The following is a 24,322-nucleotide window of genomic DNA, read 5'->3' on the forward strand; positions in this document are numbered from 1 at the left end:
GAGAAACGGCCAGCATTTGGTTTTCAGTGATAATTTAATTATACAAAGGTTCATTCAAACATACAGAAAAGGGGCTTTCATTTCTTTGCTCGGACTTTGTCTCATAAATGTGCTGCTGTAGAACTCTAGCACCAAGTCATCCATTCACCACTCTGACCCCTGAAAACTTAAAAGAAAGAAAAATCTACCATACCAAAAAAGAAGCAAACGTATCACTCAGTACATACATGACATCCGATTGTAAATGAAAAAGATAAAAATGGGGATGTGTCCCAAATGGTATGGTACCCTATTCCCTATATAGTAAGGGGCCTATAAAAGGGAATTTGGGGCGGTTTGAGACGCAACCAGGGAGATTAGAGGGCAGTGTATTAATTTGTTTTTATGACGAGGAGAAACGTTTGTCATTACCATGCATCATAAGTTTCAAGAGCACATGCAATTGATCCAAGATATTTCCAAATGCCGTCAGGGCATACTGTTACCTAGGCAGATCAACCATGACAAGAGGTGTGGTTCTGGACAATGATACTGCTGTGACATTTTCATAGTACACAGTCATCCCTGGGGGTAATTGAGTGTGCTGCTGTTTGTTGCCCTACTCCCCCCTATGTAAAGTGAATATTTGGAAAAGTTCATCTCGCTAGCCAGGTTGTCAAAGTCTTCACTAGTTGCAGATGGAAAGATAACAAATACAAGATAAAAAGGCATGTAGCCTTCCAGGCATGAAACTGAAGCGTAAAGACAACTGACCATAGTAAAAGAAGTGATAGTTAACTACTCAGTGCATAGAGATTAGCCAGTTAGTCAAAATCATGTTTTTCATGAAATTGAATGATATTTGGATGAAACCAGATTAAAGTATGATGACCAAAGTATGAAAAATGGCTTGCTTCTACAATGATAAAGTTTTATCATAAAGTTATTGGTCCGCTCCCCCATGTCAAACACGTGGATTCATTATTAAGGGGACATCTCCTTAACTGTCATTTTAATACACTAATTGTAACATGACACTGTCTTACCTAATTTAAATAAGTACCACCTTCTAACCAACATCGGAGAAGGTGTGTTTGGAGGGGCTTGGTTTATATAGCTCGGTAGCTACTCTACTGGTGCCAACATTTTACTGTAGGGTGTCAGCAAATATAATTAAAAGTCTACCCTATTCATCTGTGTCTGGTGTTACTGGCTAGCTAGGTCTTCACCCAGCATGGAACAAATGAGGGGGAAGGGTCCTTTAAACGCCAACACATCCGTCAGTGCTGCTGTGAACCGCATCACAAGAGACATGCCAAAACAAATATCATTGATGCAATTTCAATGTTGTTTGAGTTGCTTTATGTATTACCAAATTAGCTTGAGATAATTGTATTGCAACGCCACTCACTGCATCCAAGTTGCTTGACATAGGCATTTCAAAGAGCTGTCAGTCAAGGCGAGTTGTCGGTCATGAATAGAAGCACCCTGCCCACTCAGCCTGTCTTTTCAAACTTCCTGGTAGTTAGCCATGAGAGAAAAAGTACTTTTCAGAATAACTGTTCAGAACCTTTCACACATTCTTTACATAGACTCTTGAGGGACTAATGAATTGACTGCCGGTACAAACAAATATTTGAACGAACGAGTTGTTTAACATTTTAATGTCTGAGCAAGAGGACACTAATTGTGATTTCTGAATTTTCCCTCAACAGTTTATTCCAAAGCCCAGGATCATTAGCAAAATGTCTAGAAAATCAGAAAACATTAATCAAGCTGTGCCTTTTTCAAAGCAAATGTATAAGATCTTTGGGCAAAATAAGCAAAGATGCTTCAAAACAACATAGCTCTACATTCTGCAAATACATTCAACTCAAGACAATAAAAGCCAGAAACGTCATGGCTTTGCAACATGTGGACATTTGCAATCTTACAGAACAAATGAAAACAAATTGAACCTACAGGGTGCTGATACAAATCTACTTTCCATGTATTGACCCTGATATAGAGGATCCTTTGAGTAAATGTTAGTTAATGTTTCTTTTTTTTCAGGACTGGCCAACTGCAATTTTGATAAAGACCTCCCTCTAGTGGATGGATATACTGTAGCTCAACTTCAGAGTAACATAATCAAAAGTGAAGCTACAACAAATAGTGAAAAGGAAATGCATGTGAATGAGCTGTTCTTCATTTGATGTTACCAGAAAACATCAACAACAATACATGCATATCAGGCTGCTGAATTTGTGGAATTACTCTCCTGTCCCTGAAAAGTATACACTGTGAAATTAGGATAAAAAGTAAGAAGAGAACAGATGACATTTTTTTAAGTCAGTTTAGGAACTAGAGGATCAGTACGCAAAATAAATGGCTTTTCCTCCCTAGTCTGTCTCTTTCAGGTTGCACAACACACGCAAACACACAGACCCACGCAAACAGACACGCACTCCTCCTTTCATCACTGTAGTCTCAACTGCATTCAGACAACTAAAAAACTAAAAATAAAGATCAGAAAAAAAACTTGTCTCACTGCTTTTAAAAAGATTTGTAGCACTCATTTTTAACTTAGCATTCACACATGCATACACTGGATGTGGGATGTTGTTGGTTGAGTCGTATGCTGGGACAGAACAGAGCAGCTATGTCTTCTGGTTTCTGTTTGTTTTGCAGTAAAGTGGAGGTGGGACTTTGCATAAGTGTTTCTATGAATCTCAGGATACTCCACCAGCCACAGGTAATCCTCCCTCATTAGTTGATGAGAATCCAGGAACACAGTGCTGCCTGGCTGTGACGATGTTTCCCATGTCTTAAGACTGCCCAAAAGGATAGGGTCCGTGAATACCCTGTGGGGAAAATAAAGAAACATCTTGTGGATATAGAAAAACATCAATAAATACAACGTTTTGGTTATACTGATGAGCTATAGTATATTAAACATTGAAGTGTATCCCTAAGAAGTTTATTGTTGCTCCATATAGGCCTTACCTGGCTGTAAGTCACTACTGATAAGTTGCTTTGGAGACCGTTTGTTGCTATATTCACAGAGTTTTGTGACAGTCCATTTTGCTCTTGCTGCATTTGGTCCGGGCCACCCTCCCAGGTGTCCGCGGGGTCCTTGAGACCGCTGTCGTCACGGTGACTGTTGTCGTTGCTACCGGCGTGTTTCTGTGGAGAGGCGAAGGGGTTGTAGTCTACCTGCACGTTGCGGGCAGGCTGGGTGTTAAACTCGGCCTGGAAGGAGGACAGCTGCTGCGTCACACCCAGGAGGCCTCCCACCTCCACGCTGAGGATCACCCAGATCATATCTACAGTAGGGAGAGAATAATGTTAACACTCCACCGGGGGAACGGTTTTAAACTACACCTAGTATAAGCATTAGACCTTCAATATATTCAAGTGATGAAAACATTGCTTTTAGTGGATTCAGCATTAGACTGCGGTAACACGTTACATCAAAGTATACTTTCTAAAGGATGTGAAAAAGGTTTGAGTGGTTTAAACAAATACATTTATAGATAGTTTATTAAATTGGTGCTAAACAGTTATAAGTTGTGTGCTAAACAGTTATAACAGTTGACTGCTAAATAAAGTTTCTCACCCCCATAGAAGAGTCCTGTGGCTGTGCACATCCTCCACTGGCCCTGGTACATGCCAGGAGCAGCTGGGCTACGCATCTGCACACTGACATCAGCCATCTCCTGGGGGTCTAATGAGCGCACCATCACCATGTTCACATGACCAAATTGGTCCCCTCCAACATACTTCAGACATACCCCAGGGGGCCACGACTCTGCTCCTGCGAGAGACAAACAAACAAATTACACATGATGAAATTGATAAACCATTACCTCAATTGCCAGCCGCAGCTTGTTTGGCTGTGACTGTATGCAGCTCCTAAAGGGTCTTTTCACTTCAACCAACCTGTGTTCTGTATCCTCCACGTCTTAGTGAATGGTGTGTCAGGGGGAACAGACTCCCCCTCACCGATCGTCACATCCCCAACAAAAGACATGCATGGTGCATTGATGTTGGGGCTTTCAAAGTCATAGTAGGCGCCGATGGCTGCTTGTAAGTTCCTATGAGAGACGTAAAAATGAGGGAAAGGAATGGATATCAGTTAGTAGAACACAACTATCCCCGTTTTGATGCAAAGGGGGGAGGTTGAAAAGAGGGGGAAATCAAGCAAAAAATATCATATTTATACTAAAGGAAGGCTTGTTTGAAGAAAACTTAACCCGTTACACACATACCCCTATACGGGTTGAAACTGACAGATTTGGGCACATAAGTGCCTGAATTCAGCCTGGTCTCAGAGACTAGACGTAACATAGTAAACCCGGTAGACTAAAAGTATACTGAACAAAAATATAAAACGCAACAATTTCAAAGATTTTACTGAGGTACAGTTCATATAAGGAAATCAGTCAATTGAAACAAATGCATTAGGCCCTGATCTATGGATTTCACATGACTGGGAATATAGATATGCATCTGTTGGTCACAAATAAAAAAAAGAGGGGTGTGGATCAGAAAACCAGTCAGTATTTGGTGTGACCACCATTTGCCTCATGCAGCGAGACACATTTCCTTCACATAGAGTTGATCAGGCAGTTGATTGTGGCCTGTGGAATGTTGTCCCACTCTTCAATGGCTAGAAGGCCAACATCCCGGAGTCGACTCTTCACTGTTGACGTTGAGTGTTTTGCGGATACTATTTAATGAAGCTACCAGTTGAGGACTTGTGAGGCGTCTGTTTCTCAAACTAGACTCTCTAATGTACTTGTCCTCTTGCTCAGTTGTGCACCAGGGCCTCCCACTCCTCTTTCTATTCTGGTTAGAGCCAGTTTGCGCTGTTCTGTGAAGGGAGTAGTACACAGCGTTGTACGAGATCTTCAGTTTCTTGGCAATTTCTCGCATGGAATAGCCTTCATTTCTCAGAACAAGAATAGACTGACGAGTTTCAGAAGAAAGGTCTTTGTTTCTGGCCATTTTGAGCCTGTAATTGAACCCACAAATGTCGATGCTCCAGATACTCAACTAGTCAAAGGAAGGCCAGTTTTATTGCTTCTTTAATCAGGACAACAGTTTTCAGCTGTGCTAATTGCAAAAGGGTTTTCTAATGATCAATTAGCCTTTTAAAATGATAAACTTGGATTAGCTAACAACGTGTCATTGGAACACAGGAGTGATGGTTGCTGATAGGCGTACAGAGGCCCACTATGTAGATATTTCCTAAAAATATATATTTTAAATAATTCAGCCGTTTCCAGCTACAATAGTCATTTACAACATTAACAATGTCTACACTGTATTTCTGATCAATTTGATGGTTTTTTTGTCCATTAGAATAAGTGCTTTTCTTAAAAAAATAAGGACATTTTGAACTGACCCCAAACTTTTGAACGGTAGTGTACGTTGTGCAAATTCGTAACATATCTACAACAAATTAATACAAACCATAGGAAACATCTATCTATCTATATATATATATATATATATATTATTATTTTATATATAATTACTCCGCTTCAGGCCCCCTCATACTCGGCTCAAGGCAAAAAACATCTGTCTGTTTAAGCAAGAGATCTTGGCCTTTTTCATCAATTTACTCACAACACCCCATAATGACAAAGCAAAAACACACACACACACACACACACACACACACACACACACACACACACACAAATAAAATGACTCCAACCTAAGTGTTTAAACTACTTCACAAATTTCTTGTTAACAAACTATAGTTTTGACAAGTCGGTTAGGACATCTACTTTGTGCATGACACAAGTAATTTTTCCAACAATTGTTTACAGACAGATTGTCACTTATAATTCACTGTATCACAATTCCAGTGGGTCAGAAGTTTACATACACTAAGTTGACTATGCCTTTAAACAGCTTGGAAAATTCCAGAAAATGATGTCACGGCTTTAGAAGCTTCTGATAGGCTAATTGACATAATTTGAGTCAATTGGAGGTGTACTTGTGGATGTATTTCAAGGCCTACCTTCAAACTCAGTGCCTCTTTGCTTGACATCATGGGAAAATCAAAAGAAATTAGCCAAGACCTCAGAAAAAACAATTGTAGACCTCCACAAGTCTGGTTCATCCTTGGGAGCAATTTCCAAATGCCTGAAGGTACCACGTTCATCTGTACAAACAATAGTACGCAAGTATAAACACTATGGGACCCCGCAGCCATCATACCGCTCAGGATGGAGACGTGTTCTGTCTCAAAGAGATGAACGTACTTTGGTGTGTAAAGTGCAAATCAATCCCAGAACAACAGCAAAGGACCATGTGAAGATGCTGGAGGAAACAGGTACAAAAGTATCGATATCCACAGTAAAACAAGTCCTATATCGACATAACCTGAAAGGCCGCTCAGCAAGGAAGAAGCCACATCTCCAAAACCATCATTAAAAAGCCAGACTACAGTTTGCAACTGCACATGGGGACAAAGATTGTACTTTTTGGAGAAATGTCCTCTGGTCTGATGAAACAGAAATAGAACTGTATGGCCATAATGACCATCGTTATGTTTGGAGGAAAAAGGGGGAGACTTGCAAGCTGAAGAACACGGTTGGGATGGTGTTCTTCACTCTCTACTATGGTGTTCTTCACTCTCTACTATTATTCTGACATTTCACCTTCTTAAAATAAAGTGGTGATCCTAACTGACCTAAGACAGGGAATCTTTACTAGGATTAAATGTCAGGAATTGTGAAAAACTGAAATTAAATGTATGTGGCTAAGATGCATGTAATCTTCTGAATTGAACTGCGCATATATATATATATATATATATATATATATATATATATATATATATATATATATATATATATATATATATATATATATATATACACACACATACACATACACATACATAAGTATTCAGAACCGTTACTCAGTACTTTGTTGAAGCAGCTTTGGCCGCGATTACAGCCGAGTCTTCTTGGGTATGACGCTACAAGCTTGGCACACCTGTATTTGGAGAGGTTCTCCCATTCTTCTCTGCAGATCCTCTCAAGCTCTGTCAGGTTGGATGGTGAGCGTCGCTGCACAGCTATTTTTAGGTCTGTCCAGAGATGTTCGATCGGGTTCAAGTCCGGGCTCTGGCTGTGCCACTCAAGCACATTCAGAGACTTGTCCTGAAGTCACTCTTGCGTTGTCTTGGTTGTGTGCTTAGGGTCGATGTCCTGTTGGAAGGTAAACCTTTGCCCCAGTCTGAGGTCCGGAGCGCTCTGGAGCAGGTTTTCACCAAGGATCTCTCTGATCTTTTTGCTTTCCCTCGATCCTGACTACTCTCCCAGTCCCTACCGCTGAGTAACATCCCGACAACATGATGCAGCCACCACCATGCTTCACCGTAGGGATGGTGCCAGGTTTCCTCCAGATGTGACACTTGGCTTTCAGGCCAAAGAGTTCAATCTTGGTTTCATCAGACCATAGAATCTTGTTTCCCATGGTCAGAGTCCTTTAGGTACCTTTTGGCAAACTCCAAGCGGGCTGTCATGTGCATTTTACTGAGGAGTGGCTTCAGTCTGGACACATACCATAAAGGCCTGATTGGTGGAGTGCCTTCGGAAAGTATTCCTACCCATTGACTTTTTCCAAATTTTGTTACAGCCTTATTCTAAAATATACTAAATTTAATTTTTCTGAAATCTACACACAATACACCATAATGACAAAGTGAAAACAGGTTTTGAAATGTTTGCTTTTGTATTAAAAATAAAAACCAGAAATACCTTATTTACATAAGTATTCAAACCTTTTGCTATGAGACTCGAAATTGAGCTCAGGTGCATCCTGTTTCCATTGATCATCCTTGATGTTTCTACAACGTGATTGGAGTCCACCTGTGGTAAATTCGTCTTATTAAAGGTCCCGTAGTTGACAATGCATGTCAGAGCAAAAACCAAGCCATGAGGTCGAAGGAATTGTCCGTAGAGCTGCAAGACAGGATTGTGTTGAGGCACAAGCTAATGTTTGTTTTAATTAATTTTTATTATATTTTTACTTTGTGGCTCTGGCCAGTTTGAATGTTTCTTGCTCAGTTGGGTTTCCACTAGTTACCACAAATACAAAGTCAAAATTGGCTATATCGTACAAATTCTTGGGGGAAAAAAACAAATGCTTTTTGGTCTTAATTTAAGGTTAGGGTTAAAAATAAGGTTAGAAGTGTGGTTAAGTTAAAAATCTGATTTTAATCAGATACATTTTATAAATAGACGGGGTTCATTACTTTTTGGTAGCTAGTAATGACCGGTTAGTGGCAGCAAGAAATTGTGATATAAAAGGCAAATGCCGATAAGAATGTGGTAAAGATGTGGCTGTTTGAAAGGGGACCATATAAACATTGCCCAATTATTTTTCAGGCAACATACCACAAATTCTTTGTGAATTAATTATTAGTTAGTCATGTTGGCAATAGAACAAGCTTTCAAATGATGCCCACCTGATCCAGATTGCAATTTATAAATGGGTTGTTTTTGGATTGGATAAACAGCAACATAAATGTTGTTATGGCGGGGATGCAGGATTGTGTTCCAAATAAAACAACTATAAGTGGACTTGTTTTAGTTCCTAAACGGCACAGTGAAGAGAGCTAAAAAAAGAAAAGAACCTCATAGTTGAATACTCTGATTCAAAAGTGCATTGAAATTACTCAGGAACTGTGCACACTTTGGAGAGGTGTGTGGCCATTTGGACACACCAGTTAGTCCTCTCACTCAAACCTTTGTAATTTTGTCTTACGTTGCACAGTTTTGTTTTTGCGTCTTTTACAGTAGCTTCAAACAGCTGAAAATACACAATTTTTGGTTATTGAAAATATATATTTCACAGCGGTTAAGATGGTACAATGATTCTCTACACATTGCTTGTTTTGTCATATAAACTGAAATTAGTCAAACTATTCGAATTTTTGCAACCATGAAATGGCAGAACGATTTCTGCATATTGCAACTTTAATCTACAGACTCAACCTTGTCTTGAATTTTAAGACACCTTGAAGTACATAAAAATATTTGATGAAAAACTTAAATTTGGCCTACTGCTATTAGCCCATACAAAGACATGGAATAGTAGATTCACAACATTTAACAGATAGTCCACCCCCAAACAAATCTAAAAAGGAAGTTTATCTGAGAGATATAAGAAAGATCAGCTTTGAATTTATAAAAAAAATGTTTTTACATGTATTTCTGCTTCTTCCAAGATGGCGTAGCAGTTCAGACGTCCTTTACCCTCCTCGTCGTGTCCCGTGTATATATATAAATTTACATATTTTTCTTCGCATATCTTTTTACATTTTTTCTTCTAAAAACTCAACCTCAAAGCACTCTCCTGCAACCCGCCTCACCAGTTTAAAAAAGAAAGTATTATTTACCTCAAATCCACAACAGAAGCTAGCCAGAAGTTAGCCATTTTCACTGGCTAACGTTGGAGTTCAGCTAGCCACGGTTAGCGGTCATCAGATATCCATTAGCTCGAAAAGCTATCGCCAGTCTTTGTACAGCGCAACTCAGACCAGAGCATACCGGTCCTATTCTCTCTCCTTTCCCCGGATTTCTACCGCATGCTCTGGACATTTACACCTGGATCTTGCAGCTAACTAGCTGCTACCTGAGTGACTATTGGCAACGTCGGTCCCAGAATTAACACACATTATTCCGGAGCTAGCCAGCTGAAGAGTTCCGTCAGCCACTCCTGGGCTATTCCTGAGCTAGCCAGCTGAAGTGTCTCCTGGGCTACAATCACCTATCCGGACCCGTTTTACTGCCGATGCGGAGCCCCATCGGGCCTTCATGACTGGACCACCGACGTTATCTGCCCGAGGGAGTTATCCAACTGGCCCCTCCGTCGCGACGTAACCTGATCGCCCATCTGCGGCCCGCTAATCGTTAGCTGTCTTATCGGCTGCGATCTGAATAGGTCTATCGGACACTTTTCTTGGGCCACTATAACTAACTATTTTGACAACTTGGACTGGTCCCCCCTTCCACACGGAACCCCACTAATTCACAGACGGAAACGCACGAGGTGGCTAAAAACAGACCTCCCTCCATCTTCCACCAGCTTGCTACCTATGGCCCGGCTAGCTGTCTGAATCTCACTGGACCCTTTGATCACTCGGCTAAGCATGCCTCTCCTTAATGTCAATATGCCTTGTCCATTGCTGTTCTGGTTAGTGTTTATTGGCTTATTTCACTGTAGAGCCTCTAGCCCTGCTCATTATACCTTATCCAACCTCTCAGTTCCTCCACCCACACATGCTATGTCATCTTCTGGTTTCAATGATGTTTCTAGAGACAATATCTCTCTCATCATCACTAAATGCCTAGGTTTACCTCCTCTGTATTCACATCCCACCATACCTTTGTCTGTACATTATACCTTGAAGCTATTTTATCGCCCCCAGAAACATGCTCCTTTTTCTCTCTATTCTGGACGTCACAGACGACCAATTCTTATAGCTTTTAGCCGTACCCTCATACTCATTCTTCTCTGCTCCTCTGGGGATGTAGAGGTGAATCCAGGCCCTGCAGTGCCTGGCTCCACTCCTACTCCCCAGGCGCTCTCTTTTGATGACTTCTGTAACCGTAATAGCCTTGGTTTCATGCATGTTAACATTAGAAGCCTCCTCCCTAAGTTTGCTTTATTCACTGCTTTAGCACACTCTGCCAACCCAGATGTCCTAGCTGTGTCTGAATCTTGGCTTAGGAAGTCCACCAAAAACTCTGAAATCTTCATCCCTAAATACAACGTTTTCAGACAAGATAGAACGACCAAAGGGGGCGGTGTTGCAATCTACTGCAGAGATAGCCTGCAGAGTTCTGTCCTGCTATCCAGGTCTGTACCCAAACAATTTGAACTTCTACTTTTAAAAATCCACCTCTCTAAAAACAAGTCTCTCACCGTTGCCGCCTGCTATGGACCACCCTCTGCCCCCAGCTGTGCTCTGGACACCATATGTGAACTGATTGCCCCCCCATCTATCTTCAGAGTTCGTGCTACTAGGTGACCTAAACTGGGACATGCTTAACACCCCAGCCATCCTACAATCCAAGCTTGATGCCCTCAATCTCACACAAATTATTAATGAACCCACCAGGTACAACCCCAAAGCCGCAAACACTGGCACCCTCATAGATATCATCCTAACCAACGTGCCCTCTAAATACACCTCTGCTGTTTTCAATCAAGATCTCAGCGATCACTGCCTGCACCCGTAATGGGTCAGCGGTCAAACGACCTCCACTCATCACTGTCAAACGCTCCCTGAAACATTTCAACGAGCAAGCCTTTCTAATCGACCTGGCCCTGGTATCCTGGAAGGATATTGACCTCATCCCGTCAGTAGAGGATGCCTGGTTATTTTTTTTAAATGCCTTCCTCACCATCTTAAATAAACATGCCACTTTCAAGAAATTTAGAACCAGGAACAGATATAGCCCTTGGTTCTCCCCAGACCTGACTGCCCTTAACCAACACAAAAATATCCTGTGGCGTTCTGCATTAGCATCGAACTGCCCCCGCGATATGCAACTTTTCAGGGAAGTTAGAAACCAATACACACAGGCAGTTAGAAACGCCAAGGCTAGCTTTTTCAAACAGAAATTTGCTTCCTGCAACTCAAACTCTAAAAAGTTCTGGGACATTGTAAAGTCCATGGAGAATAAGAACACCTCCTCCCAGCTGCCCACTGCACTGAGGATAGGAAACTCTGTCACCACCGATATGCCCACTATAATTGAGAATTTCAATAAGCATTTTTCTACGGCTGGCCATGCTTTCCACCTAACTACCCCTACTGCATTTAACAGCACTGCACCCCCCATAGCTACTCGCCCAAGCCTCCCCCATTTCTTCTTCTCCCAAATCCATTCAGCTGATGTTCTGAAAGAGCTGCAAAATCTGGACCCCTACAAATCAGCTGGGCTTGACAATCTGGACCCTTTCTTTCTAAAATTATCTGCCGAAATTATTGCAACCCCTATTACTAGCCTGTTCAACCTCTCTTTCGTGTTGTCTGAGATTCCCATAGATTGGAAAGCAGCTGCTGTCATCCCCCTCTTCAAAGGAGGTGACACTCTTGACCCAAATTGCTACAGACCTATATCCATCCTACCCTGCCTTTCTAAGGTCTTCGAAAGCCAAGTCAACAAACAGATTACCGACCATTTTGAATCCCACCGCACCCTCTCCGCTATGCAATCTGGTTTCAGAGCTGGTCATGGGTGCAACTCAGCCACGCTCAAGGTCCTAAACGACATCGTAACCGCCATCGATAAGAAACAATACTGTGCTGCCGTATTCATTGACCTGGCCAAAGCTTTTGACTCTGTTAATCACCACATCCTCATCGGCAGACTCAGTAGCCTTGGTTTCTCAAACGATTGCGTCGCCTGGTTCACCAACTACTTCTCTGATAGAGTTCAGTGTGTCAAATCGGAGGGCCTGCTGTCCGGACCTCTGGCAGTCTCTATGGGGGTACCACAGGGTTCAATTCTTGGGCCAACTCTTTTCTCTGTATACATCAATGATGTCGCTCTTGCTGCTGGTGAATCTCTGATCCACCTCTACGCAGACGACACCATTCTGTATACTTCTGGCCCTTCTTTGGACACTGTGTTAACAACCCTCCAGACGAGCTTCAATGCCATACAACTCTCCTTCCATGGTCTCCAACTGCTCCTAAATACAAGTAAAACTAAATGCATGCTCTTCAACCGATCGCTGCCTGCACCTGCCCAGCATCACTTCTCTGGACGGTTCTGACTTAGAATTTGTGGACAACTACAAATACCTAGGTGTCTGGTTAGACTGTAAACTCTCCTTCCAGACTCACATCAATCATCTCCAATGCAAAATTAAATCTAGAATTGTCTTCCTATTTCGCAACAAAGCATCCTTCACTCATGCTGCCAAACTTACCCTCGTAAACTGACCATCCTACCGATCCTCGACTTCGGCGATGTCATTTACAAAATAGCCTCCAATACCCTACTCAACAAGCTGGATGCAGTCTATCACAGTGTCATCCGTTTTGTCACCAAAGCCCCATATACTACCCCCAACTGCGACCTGTACGCTCTCGTTGGCTGGCCTTCGCTTCATAATCGTCGCCAAATACATTGGCTCCAGGTCATCTACAAGACCCTGCTAGGTAAAGTCCCCCCTTATCTCCGCTCACTGGTCACCATAGCAGCACCCACCTGTAGCACGCGCTCCAGCAGGTATATCTCTCTGGTCACCCCTAAAGCCAACTCCTCCTTTGGTCATCTCTCCTTCCAGTTCTCTGCTGCCAATGACTGGAACGAACTACAAAAATCTCTGAAACTGGAAACACTTATCTCCCTCACTAGCTTTAAGCACCAGCTATCAGAGCAGCTCCCAGATCACTGCACCTGTACATAGCCCATCTATTATTTAGCCCAAACTACTACCTCTTCCCCTACTTTATTTATTTATTTGATTTATTTTGCTCCTTTGCACCATATTATTTATATTTTAACTTTGAACTTTCTTCAAATAACAAATCTACCATTCCAGTGTTTTACTTGCTATACTTTATTTACTCTGCCACCATGGCCTTTTTTGCCTTTACCTCCCTTATCTCACATCATTTGCTCACATTGTATATAGTCTTATTTTTTTCTACTGTATCATTGATTGTATGTTGTTTTACTCCATGTGTAACTCTGTGTTTTTGTATGTTGTCGAACTGCTTTGCTTTATCTTGGCCAGGTCGCAATTGTAAATGAGAACTTGTTCTCAACTTGCCTACCTGGTTAAATAAAAGGTGAAATTAAAAAATGTAAATGTAATGTTGGCACTAAAAACACTCTTCATATATACACTTTCATTCATTTTTTTCAACTGGTACCGGGGGGCCTTCAGACGACTTTTGTGAGGCCTGTGGGCGTCCTAGAGCAAAACACGTACAGTCCCAGTCAAAAATATGGACACCTACTCATTCCAGGGTTTCTCTTTATTTTTTACTATTTTCTACATTGTAGAATAACAGTGAAGACATCAAAACTATTAAATAACACATATGGAATCATGTAGTGACCAAAAATTAAGTGTTAAACATCAAAATAGATGTAATATTTGAGATTCTTCAAAGTAGCCACTCTTTGCCTTGATGACAGCTTTGCACACTCATGGCATTCTCGCAATCAGCTTCACCTGGAATGCTTTTCCAACAGTCTTGAAGGAGTTTCCACATATGCTGAGCACTTGTTGGCTGCTTTTCTTTTTCCATGCTTCACGGTGAGAACCACACATGCGGTGATCATCCGTTCACCTACTCTGCGTCTCACAAAGACACGGCAGTTGGAACCAAAAACCTCACATTTGGAATCAAACCAAAAAGGACAGATTTCCACTGGTCCAATGTCCATTGCTCGCGTTTCTTGGCACAAGGAAGTATCTTCTTCTTATTGGTGTCCTTTAGTATTGGTTTCTTTGCAGCAATTTGACCATAAAGGAAGGCCTGATTCACGCAGTCTCCTCTGAACAGTTGATGTTGAGATGTGTCTGTTACTTGAACTCTATGAAGCATTTATTTGGGCTGCAATATGAGGTGCAATTAACTCTAATGAACTCATCCTCTGCAGCAGAGGTAACTCTGGGTCTTTCTTTCCTTTGGCAGTCCTCATGAAAGCCAGTTTCATCATAGCGCATGATGGTTTTTGTGACTGCACTTGAAGAAACTTTCAAAGTTCTTGACATTTTCCAGATTGACTGTCGTTTCTCTTTGCTTATTTGAGCTGTTTTTGCCATAATATGGACTTGGTCTTTTACCATATAGGGCTATCTTCTGTATACCACCCCAACTGATTGTCTCAAATGCATTAGGAAATTCCACAAATTAACTAAACAAGGCACACCTGTTAATTGAAATGCATTCCAGGTGACTACCTCATGAAGCTGTTTAAGAGAATACCAAGAGTGTGCAAAGCTGTCATCAAGGCAAAAAAGTGGCTACTTTGAAGAATCTAAGATATATTTTGATTTGTTTAACACTTTCTTTGGTTACTACATGATTTCATGTGTTATTTAATAGTTTTGATTGTAGAATAAAAGTGAAGACATCAATGTAGAAAATATAAAAATAAAGAAAATCCCTTGAATGAGTAGATGTCAAAACTTTTGACTGGTACTGTACGTGTTCGTGAGAGTCTCACCTTTGCACAGAGGTGTATTAGTGTGTAGCCCAAACTGTTCAGACGCTACAGACAGAAGTTCGCAGATCGGCTGTACCGACTTCAGACGAGTCCCAAGATGCAGTGCAAGCCCACTGTAGAGCAAAACTGAGAACACCATCGTGTTGGTGAGAGTCATCTTTCCATAGAGGGGTTTTTCTAGGCCAAACCGTTCGGACGCTACAGACATTTTTGTGAGAAGACTGTCAGACCATGAGACATCCTGGAAATCAAACACCACTCTAGCTGTCACCTTTCACCACAAGTGCGACATTGGCAGATGCGGTGGACTGAGACACATCCAATGCAAAAACTGATATATCTAGCTTAAACTGATAGATTTTTAAATGGGGATTGTTTTATTATGCGGGGGCATGGACATCGACTATAGGGGGTTTTAAAGGACCAATCTTGAGGAACTGGCCAAAAACAGAGTGCGTGGAGATGATTTATGCGTGGAGTATGTGGAGATGACTTCCCTGTGGCTCAGTTGGTAGAGCATGGTGTTTGCAACGCCAGCATGGTGTGTGCAACGCCAGGGTTGTGGGTTCGATTCCCACGGGGGGCCAGTACAAAAAAAAAATATTATAAAATGAAATGTATGCATTCACTCCTGTAAGTCGCTCTGGATAAGAGCGTCTGCTAAATGACTAAAATGTAATGTAAAAAATGATTTATGGATGACCTATGCTCCTCATGGAATAAAATGGTTTAAGTCAAGTCAGTAAGTCAAAGGTGCAACCTTGTACCTTTAATTTAAAATTTCCACTGCTGTGGTAACTTGTATTGCTTCTTGGATCCCTCCCCCTGACACACTCTGATAAGGACAGGGACACACTCTGATAAGGACAGGGAGCCAAGCCCACTGATCCACCACCCCTAAAGGCTTTTACTAACTAACAAGCTGGTCAACAGGAATTACATTCTCTGAGATAAGGTTTTTTGTCCCTTTCAAATGTTCCTTGCTCATACAATTTGGCCAGATGTATTTTAGTGGAAATTGAGCTTTAGAATTATGCATGTTCCTCAGAGCAACACTACAGAAATGCTGCAAGCTGAACGTACAGCAACATACCTACTGTCATACGTGAGTGCAGCAGTTCCACATTTTAGACAGCGCAAATACAGTCTCACGTGATTACAAATCAAGGCCTTCGAATGCCCATTTGCCACGATGCGGTAGTATGTTAGTTAACTAGCCATAGTCAATAGCGAAGCAAAACTGTACAAATGTAATAGTCAATGAATGGGGTTATAACGTTCACAACCATGGAAGATAAACTGTCCAGTAACATTACTAAGGACGAACGACGGCGAGATATGATGATGTGTATTGGGTACATAGTTGCATTAATAAATCAATTGTGAAACGTTTCCACAGCAGAACACTGCTGTGTGGGGGCAAACCTTCCACCTGTAACATTGCTGCATGTGAAACTTGAACTGCACCACATGCTGACTGCACCACATGCTGACTGCAGCACGTGCCCATGATCTAAAGGAGGGTCTTGGAACCATAGAGATCCTATTCAAGTACTATGTCATAACCCCTCAAAGTTCCAGAATGGTATGAAAATGGAAGCCATTGTGGTGGTCAGGGAGAAATCATTTACATTACATTTACATTACATTTAAGTCATTTAGCAGACGCTCTTATCCAGAGCGACTTACAAATTGGTGCATTCACCTTATGATTTCCAGTGGAACAACCACTTTACAATAGTGCATCTAAATATTTTAAGGGGGGGGGGGGGTTAGAAGGATTACTTTATCCTATCCCAGGTATTCCTTAAAGAGGTGGGGTTTCAGGTGTCTCCGGAAGGTGGTGATTGACTCCGCTGTCCTGGCGTCGTGAGGGAGCTTGTTCCACCATTGGGGTGCCAGAGCAGCGAACAGTTTGGACTGGGCTGAGCGGGAACCGTGCTTCCTCAGAGGTAGGGGGGCCAGCAGGCCAGAGGTGGATGAACGCAGTGCCCTTGTTTGGGTGTAGGGCCTGATCAGAGCCTGAAGGTATGGAGGTGCCGTTCCCCTCACAGCTCCGTAGGCAAGCACCATGGTCTTGTAGCGGATGCAAGCTTCAACTGGAAGCCAGTGGAGAGAGCGGAGGAGCGGGGTGACGTGAGAGAACTTGGGAAGGTCCAAACCAGTCTAATTGGAATGGATGGCAGTAGAGGCTCTGGAGATGCATTTCCTGCTTTACTTACGCAGGAAAATAAAGGCATGTGATATAAGAGTGTGCAATATAATTATTGTCAACCTAAAATGATTGTGTAAACTATTTATAGGTCTAACTTTGACATCTAAAATATATGTAGACAGACCATAAATGTCTTAGTGTTTGATTTCTTGGAAAGCTGTGTTAATTATACAATATCAGTAATTGTTGCATTTATAAGTCCTATCATCAACTGATTTCAACCAGTGTATGGCTGTGGATGGACTGCATTGCTTGTATGGAATGTTGGTATATTAGCAGTTAGCCCAAGATGTACTCTTAAGGAGCTTACGGTTACTCCTTAAGGTCCAAGGAAGTTATATATTATTTTCAAAGGTAGACTGGCTCTGGCAGCCAAACATTCCATCTAAACGTGAAAAGATTCTCAATTGTGATACGGTTCAAGAAACAAAGCCCTTTACTTTCATATCACATAAACATAATTTCACAAATGCTAAATATACACTTACTGTTCACGGTTTTAACCGGCTTTATCACAGTTGCAAACAACAGCATTTTTCAGTGAAAACAGGTTTCTAGTGGCCTTCTGTTACACACAGGTGTTCGGCGCATGCTAGATAATTAGTTATCACACGTGGTCCCTCTGTCTTCCGTAAACATGCATTGTTACATGGGGATATGGCCATGTGTGAACACTAACTCTATAAAGGGGTGTATCAATTTAACCTTTTGAAAATTATTTCTTGCTGTTATGAAAAGGTCCTTATGCTTCCAAATGTTCAGAACAAGCCGTGGCTCTTAACAAAACTCCTCCGTACAGAAGACGCCTTCATCCAAGGAGTCCTCTAGTGTCTACGCCCTTCGGGAGGGTTCCACTTAACTAACATATGGAATTGTTTTAAGATGGCGACACCAAAAATCATTTTGCTATTTGATTTTGACCCCTTTAGGTATAAAAATTACCAAATTATTTATGAAATTCTGAATTTGGCCTTACTGCTATTAGCCCATAGAAATGCATTGAATAACAGATTCATACGTGAAAAAACAGCTAGCCCAAAGAAATATTAAAAAGGAAGTTGTGTCTGTCCTTTATCTGAAAGATAAGAAAGACCAGGCAACTACTTTAAAAAAAAATGTATACATATTTAACCCCCCTTTTTTTTAGGCACTAAACTAACATATATATACTTCCATTATTTCTCTTGTATAGGGCTATCTTCAGGCGAGTCTTGTGGGTGTCTTTGAGCAACTGACATGAATGTCTTCATGAGAAACTCACCTTTCCATAGATGGGTCATAATAGTTTGTAGGCCAAACTATTATGTTGTGTTATCATATTTTGCCTATTCCAATGTTTGTAGAATGCATACTGGCATTTGAAAAAGGGAATCCGGACACACTGTGGGCACGGTAGACATTTAAATGTAGTTGTAGATGCATGACACATTTGGAATTCCATGATCAGAACTCTATGATCAGAATACTAAAGCTGCACGAACTGTCAAGTCTAGACACAGCCTTAAAGCTACAATATGTAACTTTTTGGGCAACTACCAAATTCACATAGAAAAGTGGGTTATAGATCTGTCATTCTCATTGAAAGCAAGTCCAAGAAGCGGTAGATCTGTTCTATGTACGCTATTTCTATGCTACCCATTCTTAAGTTTAGTTTTTGGGGGTATTTTACTTTTGGTTTTTAACACCAGTTTCAAACAACAGAATTTTTTGTAAAAAAATGTTGGTTATGGAAAAAATATTTCACAGCAGTTTAAATGGTACAATGATTCCCTACATAGTGACTGCTTATTTTGTTACATATACTGAAATTAGGCTAATTATTAGAATTTTAGCAACCAGGAAATGGTGGAGCAATTTCTGCATATTACACCTTTAAACTGGCTGGCTAACAAATATGCTGTGCATATAATAATAAGATACTGTAAAACAATGAATTTTATCACAGCACTGGCAGACCATGGCTGATCTATACCGTCCCTAACCGGCTGGTCTTTTATACTGTCATAATAACAAATCATGCATTGAACCTTGTTCTGACCTAGGTCATAAAAACAATTATGCTCCTTCTAGTATTCTAATTCTATGCTTGGAACCTTGTTGTGACCCAGGCCGTGGTCTTGTAATGCCTGGACACTTTCATGTGGAAAGAAATGTATTGCTGAAAAAGAAAATCAGAGTGGACAAACGAGTCTCATTGGTTGTATTTGCTTAGCTAGATATGATGACTACTCTTGCTGAAGATGCGTTAATTCAAGAAGACCCTCTCCAAACATTATAATTAGTCTGACGGTAACATAACTGTACAGTACAAAATAAAGATATGCAATTTACACGTCCCACAATAACGTTATAGAATGATAGTAAATAGACCCACATCTGTCAATGATTTTTCATTGAAGGAAGGACTATCCTGGCTGTAGCCAATTAGCTAGCTAGCAATCCAAATGACAATCCAATTAATTACGTTTTACATCTAAGAATAGACACACAAAATAATAGTTTTTGCTCGTTGAATTGTAAATAAAAAGAAAATCACAAAAAAATTGTTGGCTGACTATCCGTCATACAGCTAACTAGCTCAATCCTCTACCTAGCTAGCTAAATTAGCATTAGCAAACACACAGAGGCCACAAGTCCCCGAGCTCACCAATTGGTCATGTCCAGGAAGAAGGCGCATCCAGCGGGGTTCAGTTGAAACCCAAGCAGTCTCTGAAACTCGGCTATGAGGATGTCTTTATCGGTGGTGCCCATGCAGCTAAATTTCTGCATAAGCTCCGGGTCCAGATCCAAATCCATGCCCTCCATCGCGGATTTCCCTGACAAGGGACAGGGTTCCTTTCCTAATTTAGTCCGAGGCCTCAACCTGTCATAAAAAAAACTAAACAACAACCCAAATGCGCATGACAGTGACAAATCTACGATTGATGCCGCGTTCAAACCAACAGGGACCTCGGATCTGGGTACTCGGAGATCTCCAGTGCGTTCAAAACAACTGGGAACTCGGGAAAAAAAACGAGCTCCAACTGGGATTTTTATTTTTATTTAAAACGGTTATCCAACTCGGAATTCCACCTCGGGAACTTGGGCCTCTTTCTATTGCTCAGGCTTTCCGACCTGAAGATCACTGATATCATGTTTTGACCTCGTATATTTCCGAATTCCCAATTGTTTTGAACGCGGCATAATGGTGCTTTCAAGACAACTGAGAATTCCGAAAAAAACAAGACGCCAAATCATGACGTCAGTGATTTTCAGGTCGGAAAGTCGAAACTCTACGTAGGTTCCCGAGTTGGAATTCTGAGTTGGATGACCGTTCAAAATATGTTTCCCAGTTGTAGCTCGTTTTTCCCCCGCGAGATCCCAGTTATCGTGAACGCACTGAAATCGGAAGTCGGATATTTCCGAGTTTCCAGTTGTTTTGAACGCAGCATACGTCAACCCGGCCAATTCACGAGGGTCGATGTAGCGAAATAATCTGCCAACTCGGAGGTCACACCTAAAACGGTCAACTATTTATTTTAGTTTCCGTAATAGATCATTTAATCTGTAAATCGCTGCAACTATCAAACAACAGGTGGTGAACACAACAGATACACGCTATATGTTGTAATCGAGTCCGCGCTGCGCACAGCTCAAGTCGACCCTCTTGAACTAAGCCACAGTTGGCGTTCCAGGTCGCCTACATTGCAGACGTGCTGCACATTATCATATAATTCAGAATAACTTTTTGCACTACAAAATTATTTATTATGAATGCATACAGTACTCACAAAATGTAATACCAAATGATCAATAGAGAAACGTGTCATACAATGTATAAGACATTGATTCTCAGATTCTGTGCCCGAATAGTTTGCATTGTTTGCAATACCGATAGTGGGGGGTTGTGGCGCTGCAGTTATTATGCGGAGCCTAACGAGGACGCGTCTCCTCTCATCTTAAAGCAGTCGTTGTTTACTTAGACTTCCGGGAAAGGGAAAAGGTTTTTCAACGTTTGTTGTAAGCCAGGTTGAGCGAAATGCCGAAGTAAGTGTTTTATCTTTTGCATATTTAATCTATTTTGAAGGTATTTTACCTTAATGAACACTGGACATGTATATATAATGGAAGTTCAGAACTATTGGAAGTTCGTTGGCTAATTCAATCGGCTTCAGCCAGAGTTTCAACCCTATTGGCTGTGAAGGAAGTGTAGCATCATTCATAGCATGCCTGTTTTGCTCCCTGATCTTACATTGATTTGGTTTTATTATGGCCGCCTCAGTATTCGCTATGACGATTCTGTCCAGAGGCATAGAGGTTTTTATACTCTGGTTCTGCCTACACTGATCAAGTTGATTTAGTACTCAATGTCTGTTTATCCATCAGGTTTTATTGTGACTACTGTGACACTTACCTAACTCATGACTCGGTAAGTCTGCACAACATTGCTAGTAGAAGTGTTTACTGATTGCATGTGGTTGATTCAGTCTTGAAGCTGCATGTGATGAGTTTCTTCTCTAGCCTTATTGTATATTCAGATTGTTGCAAGGTCAACATTGTGTCCAATGTACATCGATGACTGTAATGTGTTTGGTAGCCCTCTGTGAGGAAAACACACTGTAGTGGCCGCAAACACAAAGAAAATGTAAAAGACTATTACCAGAAATGGATGGAAGAACAAGCACAGAGCCTCATTGACAAAACAAGTGAGTAACACAATAAAAATATATGCGTTGACCTGTCTTTGTTACCTTGACGTGTTTCGGCCACTATAACCATTCTATGTGAAAAGGGGCTGGAGGGCTAATATGTCAGGAGTTCTAACAAATGTTGTTTATCTTAGCTGCTGCCTTCCAACAAGGGAAGATGCCCCCAACACCATTCCCAGGAGCCCCACCTTCAGGGGGTGCCATGATCCCTCCACCAAACCTCCGTAAGTGCACTAGTGCCATGTACATTTATGTTTGTATGCGAAGAGCACATCCAAGCTCGACCAAATTCCTCAGTTGGAGAGTAAATCTTACCACTCATTTACAAAAATGACATTGTATACAAATATTTTTCTATTAATAAAGGTCTGAGTTACCTGGTAGTTGTTGTTAATGATGTTTTATGAATAGATGGCCCACCACGTCCAGGGATGCTACCAACACCCCAGATGGGTGGTCCTCCAATGATGCCCATGATGGGTGGAATGGGACCACCCCCACCTGGAATGATGGGTGGTCCAGGTAGGATAACCTCAAACTGTTATTTCTGTAATGTACAGTGCATTCAGAAAGTAGTCAGACCCCTTGACTTTTTCCAACATTTTGTTATGTTACAGCCTTATTCTAAAATGTATTAAATAAATAAAAATTCTCAGCAGTCTACACACAATACCTCATAATGGCAAAGCTAAAATGGAAATATCACATTTGCATAAGTATTCAGACCCTTTACTCAATACTTTGTTGAAGCACCTTTGGCAGCGATTACAGCCTCGAGTCTTATTGGGTATGACGCTAAAAGCTTGGCACACCTGTATTTGGGGAGATTCTCCCATTCTTCTCTTCAGATCCTCTCAACCTCTGCCAGGTTGGATGGTGAGCATCGCTGCACAGCTATTTTCAGGTCTCTCCAGAGATGTTACATCGGGTTTAAGTCCTGGCTCTGGCTGGGCCACTCAAGGACATTCAGAGACTTGTCCCGAAGCCACTCCTGCGTTGTCTTGGCTGTGTGCTTAGGGTCGTTGTCTTGTTGGAAGGTGAACATTCGCCCTAGTCAGATCCTGAGCACTCTGGAGCAGGTTTTCATCAAGGATCTCTCTGTATTTTGCTCCGTTCATCTTTGCCTCAAACTTGACTACTCTCCCAGTCCCTGCCTCTGATAAACATCCCCACAGCATGCTTCACCCTACAGTGAAGGAATGGCTTCCATCTGGCAACTACCATAAAGGCCTGATTGGTGGAGTGCTGCAGAGATGGTGGTCCTTCTTGAAGGTTCTCCCATCTCCACAGAGGAACTCTGGAGCTCTGTCAGAGTGACCATCGGGTTCTTGGTCACCACCCTGACCAAGGCCTGTCTCCCCCAATTGCTCAATTTGGCAGGGCGGCCAGCTCTAGGTGGAGTCTTGGTGGTTCCAAAATTTGCTGTTTTTGATTTTGTTATACTCTTGTGAATTCTATGGTTTTTACTAGATTACTTGTAGTTTTTCATGTTGTTTGTCTGTCATTTTTGTAATGACTTGGTGCTGCCTATCTTGGCCAGGACGCTCTTGAAAAATAGTTTTTAAATCTCAATGAGCCCTTCCTGGTTAAATAAAGGTTAAACATTTTTTTTAATCATATAGCAACCAACATTTTTTTAATCATATCAAAATATATTTTACATTTTTGATTCTTCAAAGTAGCCACCCTTTGCCTTGATTACAACTTTGCATTCTCTCAACCAGCTTCATGAGGTAGTCACCTGGAATGCATTTCAATTAACAGGTGTGCCTTGTTAATTTGTGGAATTTCTTTCCTTAATACGTTTGAGCCAATCAGTTGTTGTGACAAGGAAGGGGTGGTATACAGAAGATGGCCCTATTTGGTAAAAGACAAAGTCCATATTATGGGAAGAGCAGCTGAAATAAGCAAAGAGAAACGACAGTCCATCATTACTTTAAGACATGAAGGTCAGTCAATTCAGAAAATGTCAAGAATTTTGAAAGTTTATTAAAGTGCAGTCGTAAAAACCATCAAGCTCTATGAAGAAACTGCCTCTCATGACGACCGCCACAGGAAAGGAAGACCCAGAGTTAGCTCTGCTGCAGCGGATACGTTAATTCGAGTTACCAACCTCAGAAATTGCAGCCCTTATAAATGCTTCTAAGTTCAAGTAACAGTAACATCTCAAAATCGACTGTTCAGAGGAGACTGCTTGAATCAGGCCTTCCTTCATGGTCAAATTGCTG

At 41.4% G+C, this 24,322-nt stretch overlaps 2 protein-coding genes across 2 annotated transcripts in view; one reads left to right on the top strand and one right to left on the bottom strand.

The window, feature by feature from the left end:
* Positions 1 to 15: 15 nt before the first annotated feature.
* On the bottom strand, positions 16 to 20,387 carry LOC115168142 (protein ILRUN). Its single transcript, XM_029723123.1, has 5 exons — positions 20,054 to 20,387; positions 3,901 to 4,055; positions 3,578 to 3,775; positions 2,965 to 3,284; positions 16 to 2,822 (listed from the first exon to the last, which is right to left on the bottom strand). The coding sequence occupies exons 1-5, from the start codon at positions 20,209 to 20,211 to the stop codon at positions 2,787 to 2,789; spliced, it is 867 nt and encodes a 288-aa protein (XP_029578983.1). The 5' UTR covers positions 20,212 to 20,387; the 3' UTR covers positions 16 to 2,786.
* A 913-nt stretch (positions 20,388 to 21,300) lies between these two features.
* Positions 21,301 to 24,322, top strand: part of LOC115168137 (UHRF1-binding protein 1) — a 58,586-nt gene continuing 55,564 nt past the window's right edge. The window contains exons 1-5 of the mRNA XM_029723108.1: positions 21,301 to 21,432; positions 21,772 to 21,814; positions 21,983 to 22,091; positions 22,229 to 22,318; positions 22,506 to 22,616. The gene's annotated coding sequence lies outside the window, so the exon portion shown is untranslated. The remainder of the gene's footprint in view (positions 21,433 to 21,771; positions 21,815 to 21,982; positions 22,092 to 22,228; positions 22,319 to 22,505; positions 22,617 to 24,322) is intronic.

Source organism: Salmo trutta, chromosome 30 (assembly GCF_901001165.1).
Source record: "Salmo trutta chromosome 30, fSalTru1.1, whole genome shotgun sequence".
Classification (NCBI taxonomy): domain Eukaryota; kingdom Metazoa; phylum Chordata; class Actinopteri; order Salmoniformes; family Salmonidae; genus Salmo; species Salmo trutta.